Here is an 8,031-nt window from a genome sequence, read left to right as displayed (position 1 = left end):
CTCTCCAAATGGTTAAGAGTCGCTCAGTTGTAGCAGCAAGTGGGAGTCCTGCCTGCAGTTTAAACGTTACAAGTTACACGATGTGTCCAATGAAATGAGCGTTTTGACCAAGTCATGACAAGTGTTGCCAATTTCCATCTTCTTTAGGACTTCCAGGATGAAGTCCCATCTCACCCCATCATATGCTTTACCCCATCTGAATACAGCAGCATGCAAGGAGTGTTCTAAGATAGAGGGAAGTACATCAATGACTGTGGAAGACTCTTGATTAAAACAACTGTACGAAACAACATAACACAATAAAGAGAGAGCCAAAAAATAGTTGCTGCACAACTCACCTCTAGAGTCCTAGAATTGCTATATATCATCGAATTGCAAAAAGGCTAAAAGAGAACAAATGCTTCACTTCAGCATACTGAAGAGTTCTGTCCTCAGCAATCTAGCAACAACATTTGGTGTGAAATAAAGAGAAGTCTAGGCAGTTGCACTACCATCACCAATATTCCTCACAAGTACACTTTCCATCCTCGAAAATGTGAATGCGGTTTGCATCTTTGACCTGAATTTTGCGCTGCTCCACTTTCGATATAAGCAATGTAGCAAAATGGCAGTCACCACAAACCCGCATGTTCTTCGTAACACATATAGGTGTCCCTACAGGTGTATTGATGAGGGCACATGCGATGGCCAACTTCTCACTATGCCTGCATAGCGCATCTTCCTTTGCATCATCTGAAATGTCTTCTGACACCCAATGCAAACCTGGGGAATACCCTTCCTGCGATATTTTTTGACCAATGTCTTTTAGCTTCGCATGGATATTTTTGCCTTGGGGATGACTGTCATCACCGACAATAAACGAATGTACATTTCCACTTGCATCAGTCCACCAACAACGTCCTGGCATCTTCCATGCTCCATTTTCCAGTCTCATAGCTTCAACCTTGTCCGCTTCCTCTCGCATGCCAGCAGCTGCATATATATTACTCATGCAGACATATGCTGCAGCATCCTTTTCATCCAATTGTACTGCATGTTCAAAGGCCAATCTTCCAAGCTTCACATTTCCCCATTTTCGACAGGCACCCAACAGAGCAGACCAAAGCGGATGACAATCAGAAGGTGGCATCTTCTCAATTACTCCTATTGCCTTGTCGAAGTGCCCTGCTCGGCTGAAAAGATCAACCATGCAAGTGTGGTGCTCTAAAGTTGGGACGATGCTATGGACTGTGCTCATAGCCTCAAAGTACATTTGCCCCTCATCCACTAGGCCTGTGTGACTGCACGCAGTAAGCAAAACAACGAACGTGACCAGATCTGGCTCTGTACCTTCTTCTATCATTTTGTTGAATGAGTCAAAAACAGTTTCAACTTTTCCAAGCTGGGCATATCCTGTGACTAGCGCATTCCAGGAGACCACATCCCGAACTGGAAGCTCGTCAAATACTTCTTGCGCTTTTGCAAGTGCACCACATTTGGCATACATATCCACCAACGCAGTGCCAAGCACAATATCTTTTTCCAATAAGCCCTGCCTGACAACCTCAGCATGTACCTCTTTGCCCCTCTCAACTGCTCCTATGCTGCCGCAGGCTTTCAAGATGTAAATAAAGGTGACTTCATTTGGGAAGAGACCCTCCTCTCGCATCCGTCCAAAGCAGTTCAGAGCCTCATCACCATGCCCATGTTCAGCATAGCCTGCCACTAGCACATTCCAGGAGACTACATCCCGAACCAGAAGCTCGTCAAATACTTCTTGTGCTTTTGCAAGTGCACCACATTTGGCATACATATCCACCAACGCAATGCCAAGCACTGTCTCTTTTTCCAATAAGCCCTGCCTGACAACCTCAGCATGTACCTCTTTGCCCTTCTCAGCTGCTCCTACGTTGCCACAAGCTTTCAAGATGCAAATAAAGGTGACTGCATTTGGGGAGAGACCCTCCTCTCGCATACGTCCAAAGCAGTTCAGAGCTTCATCACCATGCCCATGTTCGGCATATCCTGCGACTAGCACATTCCAGGAGACTACATCCCGAACTGGAAGCTCGTCAAATACTTCTTGCGCTTTTGCAAGTGCACCACATTTGGCATACATATCCACCAACGCAGTGCCAAGCACAATATCTTTTTCCAATAAGCCCTGCCTGACAACCTCAGCATGTACCTCTTTGCCCCTCTCAACTGCTCCTATGCTCCCGCAGGCTTTCAAGATGGAAATAAAGGTGATTGCATTTGGGGAGAGACCCTCCTCTCGCATCCGTCCAAAGCAGTTCAGAGCCTCATCACCATGCCCATGTTCAGCATATCCTGCGACTAGCGCATTCCAGGAGACTGCATCCCGAACTGGAAGCTCGTCAAATACTTCTTGCGCTTTTGCAAGTGCACCACATTTAGCATACATATCCACCAACGCAGTGCCAAGCACAATATCTTTTTCCAATAAGCCCTGCCTGACAACCTCAGCATGTACCTCTTCTCCCTTCTCAGCTGCTCCTATGCTGCCACAAGCTTTCAAGATGCAAATAAAGGTGACTGCATTTGGGGAGAGACCCTCCTCTCGCATCCGTGCAAAGCAGTTCAGAGCCTCATCACCATGCCCTTGTTGGGCATATCCTGCAATTAGCGCACTCCAGGAAACTACATCCCGAACTTGAAGCTTGTCAAACACTTCTTGCGCTTTCGCAAGTGCACCACATTTGGCATACATATCCACCAATGCAGTGCCAAGCACACTATCTTTTTCCAATAAGCCCTGCCTGACGACCTCAGCATGTATCTCTTCGCCCATCTGAGCTGCTCCTATGCTGCCGCAGGCTTTCAACATGCAAGTAAAGGTGACTGCATTTGGGGAGAGACCCTCCTCTCGCATCCGTCCAAAGCAGTTCAGAGCCTCATGACCATGCCCGTGTTGGGCATATCCTGCAATCAGGGCACTCCAGGAGACTACATCCCGAACTGGAAGCTCGTCAAACACTTCTTGTGCTTTTGCAAGTGCACCACATTTGGCATACATATTGAGTAGGGCAGTGCCTACATAAATGTTCTTTTCAAGCAACCCCCTTTTGAGAATATCAGCATGTATTCTACTGCCTTTGCACAGGTCCTTTTGCTTGGCGCAAGCCTTTAGTAAGGCTACAAGAGCAGTATCCTCTTGAAACTCCTGGTGGTTGCTGTTGCTATCTCCTTGTCGTGCTTTGTGGTAGATTTCCTTGGCCTTCGTCATCCCCTTATCCTTCCGCACACAGAACTCTCGTTGTAGTCCTCTTCTTCTGAGCTCCTCTTGGACCCAAGATGGATTGTACCAGCAAGCCATCCACAGCGACTCCTTTGTCATTTTATGTTTGAAGTCTGGGGATCTTGGGCTTCTCTGTGATGCAAAACAATACTCAGGAAAGCCAATAGGTTTTCGTGTACGCTCATGTAATTGTAAAACAGTGCTTACCTTGCTGGTTCTATTGTCCCACCATTGGGAGGGATCCCTGAAGTACTCCTTCCATAAGAAGTCCACGTCTCTACATGCCATAGGGACAGACCCAAGTAGAAGTCCTTCTTTTCGGAGCCCTGGTTTTGGGTTGTTAAGTGAGAGGAGTAGAACGCCAAGAAAATGCAAATTTGTATTACGCTTATATGTAATTGTTTTTAATAAAAACTAGTATTGCCATTGCTGGGGCCGACCAACGTTCCAGAAAAGAACTATTCCCTCTCTACAACCATCTCTCTCTCTCTCTCTCACACACACACACATGCACATGCACATGCACATGACCCTCTCCTTCTCTCTGTCACGTACACACTCTCTCAAATGTTGAAACTCTCTCTCTCACACACATGCACACACATACACACCTGCTCTCTCTCTCTCACATGCACACACTCTCTCTCTCTTCTTACACTCTCCCACACATAGAAGTGCTCTCTCTCTCTCTCTTTCAATCTCTCTCTCTCTCTCTCTCACTTACACACACACACTCTCTCTCTCTCTCTCTCACGCACACATACACATGTAAATATATAGTATATAAAATATTATGTTTTAGATACATAAACCTATACATAGACACATATACTTATACATATATACATGTATTTAAAAATATAAATACAAACATTGACATAATTTAATTAATTTTGATTAAATTTTAATGTGCGGAGATGGGTAATAAGTTGTGGTCACTTTTAAATATATAGATAGATATATCATACACACATCTAAACACACACACACACACACACAAACATATATATATATATATATACATACATACATATGTATGTATGTATATATAAATGTAAATAAAAACACACACACACACACATGTAAACACACATATACATATATATTTTTTATTTAATTTATATTTTATTAAAAGCTACGTTTTATTCTCTATATCTCACTCTCTTTCTCTCTCTTTTCACCCTCCCTCATTACATCTCTCTCTCTCTCTCTCTCTCTCTCACACACACACACACACACACACACATGTACACACCACACATACACTAATCTAAACTCACACTCTCTCCTCCCACACAAACTATCTCCTACGTAGAAATTATCTGCCTCTCTCTCTCTCTCTCTCTCTCTCTCTCTCTCTCTCACACACACACACACACACATGTACACACCGCACATACACTAATGAAAACACACACTATCTCCTCCCACACAAACTATCTCCTACATAGAAATTCTCAGCCTCTCTCTCTCTGTCTTTGTCTCTCTCTCATGCACACACACACACACTCTCTCTCTTCATGCACACTCTCTCACACATAGAAACTCTCTCTCTCTCTCTCTCTCTCACACACACACACACTTAAATAGATGTACACACATATATATAATTTTAATTAATTAAATTTTATATTAAATTTTAATGGTAGGGATGAGTGGTGAGGTGTGCTCACTCTCAAATAAATGCATCTTACATGTAATCTCTCTCTCTCTCTCTCTCTCTCTCTCTCTCTCTCTCTCTCTCACACACACACACACACACACAACACACATGCACATGCACATGCACATGCACACCCTCTTTCTCTCACATACACATGCACACAATCTCAAATGTCGAAACTCTCTCTCTCTCTCTCTATTGTCCCACCATTGGGGCCATATGCTATTAACTTTTTCATGTACTAACTAGCTTCTTCATCCCTCTGGAGGATCAAAGGAATGAAAAATCAACTTATTAGAACCAAGCATACATCTACTCCTCGACAACGTCTTCCATCTGATCATGAGAGGACCTAATCGACATCAGGAAGGGGAGGATGTTAACTCCATTTTATAGTTAACAAGGTTTGCCACACCCAACTATATGCTAAAGCATGAGTAATCTACATCAAATTTCAAGGATGGACACACCAAACTCATGTACAAACAAGCCATCATGCAATGGTGTCCAAATGTCAAACTTGGATGGGCGCTCGTAAAGGTCTAATGGATAATTAATGGTGTTTTCGACTCCAAGAGCATGTGGTAGTGAGCTAAGATGTGCTCCTTAGTGTTGTAATGCATCAATTTATTATGAGATGAAGTAATGTATAAGCAATAGGCCATTTAAAAGCTTTGGGTGCCTGCCCAACCATAGTTTTAAGTGTGTGAACACACTTATGGCCATATATATAAGGTAATTTCTCTCATAATACAAGAACACTCTCCCATTATGCAATTGAGCTTTCCCTCTTACTAAACCATTCTCAATCTTCTCTCTAATGCATGCTAGTGAGTGTGTGTAAGTGATTTGATGTGAGAGGAGTGAGTAGTGCCCATAGTGCAACGTGATGGTGTGACAATGTGCAACAGAGAAGGTGAACGGTAACCTACCCATGGCAATGTTGATCTTGGAGAACTCAAGGATTATGAGTTTGGCCATCAAAAATATCCCCACAAGACATTGAGGTGAGTGGTTCCCTCGTTGCTATCTCTTAGCTTTAACATCTATCATGGGTACACCTATGTCTACATGCCTTTCTAGGGATTATGGGGATACATTAGATGTTGTTGAGGTTCTATTAGAGGATCATGAGCATTTAACTAGTAATGCATCCATTGTAACTACTTCACATGTTGGATCATATGAACATTCGGACCATGAGGAGCATAGACCTGAGTTTCCTATGTTAGATGTGTTAGGCTACTCCTCTAAAGTTTTTACATGTGGAGACATTATTGATTTGACCACTATTAATTCTCATAGCTTACATGATAGCGTTTGAGTGGATATATTTTATGTGTTTGATCATAGTGCATGAGAGTAGTGATGATTTTGTTGAGGCAAGGTCTTGTAGGAGAGACAAGACTACGCACACACTAATCAGATCTTCAATGGTTCATGTGATTTGGATTCCTACTATGGTCATGTGAGGAGGATCTTGTTAGTATTCCCTTTGACCTAGGAGTCATTGAATGGGATGATTAGACATCATATTATCATTACAATCCAAGAAAACATTCAGGCCATGGATTTGATGGCATTTTTGGTGGCCATTTCACCTTGGATGAGGAGTATGGAAACTATATTTTCAATCTAGGCAGCGGTCACACATTTTTTCCATGGATAGGTGATATGTATGTGACCCAGAAGGATTTATAGCTAGCTCATCATCGAAATTGGTTTTCAATATTTACCATTTGACCCAGGTGGTTGAAAGTTGAAAGCTTGTTCTTCTAGAGTTTGTAATTTTCGGATTCCCATTTGATCTAGGTGTTTACATGATTAGCCACATCATTGATGGCATTCCACCTTCATTTCCATTCGATCCCTAGGATCATGTGACTTTGGCATCAACATCATGCAACCCATGTTTTTTACATCCATTTTCTTTGGTATCGACACCTAGTTGTGGTTAATTTTTGGATTTCGTATATAGTCTCTTGTATATGTTGTTTGTGCATGACCACCCTTCGATTTCAAGGACAAAATCATTATAGGAGGGGATGGTTTATAACAATGTGATTTTAGCATGCACATGCACATGGGGCATGGCCTAGGCACATAGGGGACTTAGGGTACATTAAGGCATATGGAAGTGGCCTTGGGACTATAGAAGGCACATGGGGCATGGTCCAAGTACATATGGAACTAGGGTACATGTGGCCTTGGGACTATAAAAGGCATATGGGGCATGGCCTAGGCCTTGGGACTATAAAAGGCATATGGGGCATGGCCTAGGCACATACCGGACTCGGGTACATGTGGCCTTGGGATTAGGGTACATATGGTCTTGGGACTATGAAAGGCATATAGGCCTATGTACTTACTACCTTTTGACATATCATACATTTGACATTTCTTGGACCTTATGTACTTACTACCTTTTGATATATTAAACATTTGACCTTTCTTGGAGCTTATGTACTTACTACCTTTTGATACATTAAACATTTGGCCTTTCTTGGAGCTTATGCTCCTATGGTTGATTTATGGAAGTCTTTCCATGTTTAGGTAGATACTCTCTATGATGAGTAGCACATGTGTGTACTCCATTCTAATGAATGTAAGTTATGTGTACTCTAGTCAATAAGTGCAGCCTAGATCCCTCAGAGCTAGATCCCTTCCTTGTAGCAAACAATGAGATTTAAACCACTTACAAATTCAAGCATGGACTCATGCTTATAGAATCACATTTACCATATTTTATTATACTCTCCAATATCTTGTTTTTGTTTTCCATGAGCATGTGGTATGCTTCTATTGGCATAAGCCTCTCATAGGCTCAAATCAACTAGCAAGAAACCATTCCAAAACTATACATGTACTTACTTAACAAATGCTTGTAACAAACACTGTAATGAGGCATGGAAGAAATTCAAAAGTATCCAATGCTTCACATAATCCATTAATTGTGTTTAATGTTGTTCTAATCAAGCATTAGCATCACTAGATCTTGACTAGACATGCAAGGATTAATTAATAGGTGAAGCCACAAACATCATAGGCTTGCATGATAAATTTCATAGCTTGGAAAGCTTCAAGGATGGTCATAAAAAAATTAGCAAGAAGCTATAATGATTGCATCCTT

At 42.2% G+C, this 8,031-nt stretch overlaps 1 protein-coding gene across 1 annotated transcript; it reads right to left on the bottom strand.

Moving 5' to 3' along the window:
• Nucleotides 1-322: 322 nt before the first annotated feature.
• Nucleotides 323-3,598, bottom strand: LOC147616592 (pentatricopeptide repeat-containing protein At2g27610-like). The gene is made up of 2 exons (XM_086777660.1): nucleotides 3,446-3,598; nucleotides 323-3,370 (listed from the first exon to the last, which is right to left on the bottom strand). Exons 1-2 carry the CDS (start codon nucleotides 3,524-3,526, stop codon nucleotides 494-496), a joined length of 2,958 nt encoding a protein of 985 aa, XP_086633786.1. The 5' UTR covers nucleotides 3,527-3,598; the 3' UTR covers nucleotides 323-493.
• Nucleotides 3,599-8,031: the final 4,433 nt, after the last annotated feature.

Source organism: Cibotium barometz, chromosome 38 (assembly GCF_041138505.1).
Source record: "Cibotium barometz isolate CiBa-2024 chromosome 38, ASM4113850v1, whole genome shotgun sequence".
Taxonomy (NCBI): domain Eukaryota; kingdom Viridiplantae; phylum Streptophyta; class Polypodiopsida; order Cyatheales; family Cibotiaceae; genus Cibotium; species Cibotium barometz.
This window is presented reverse-complemented; position numbering and strand designations above follow the sequence as displayed.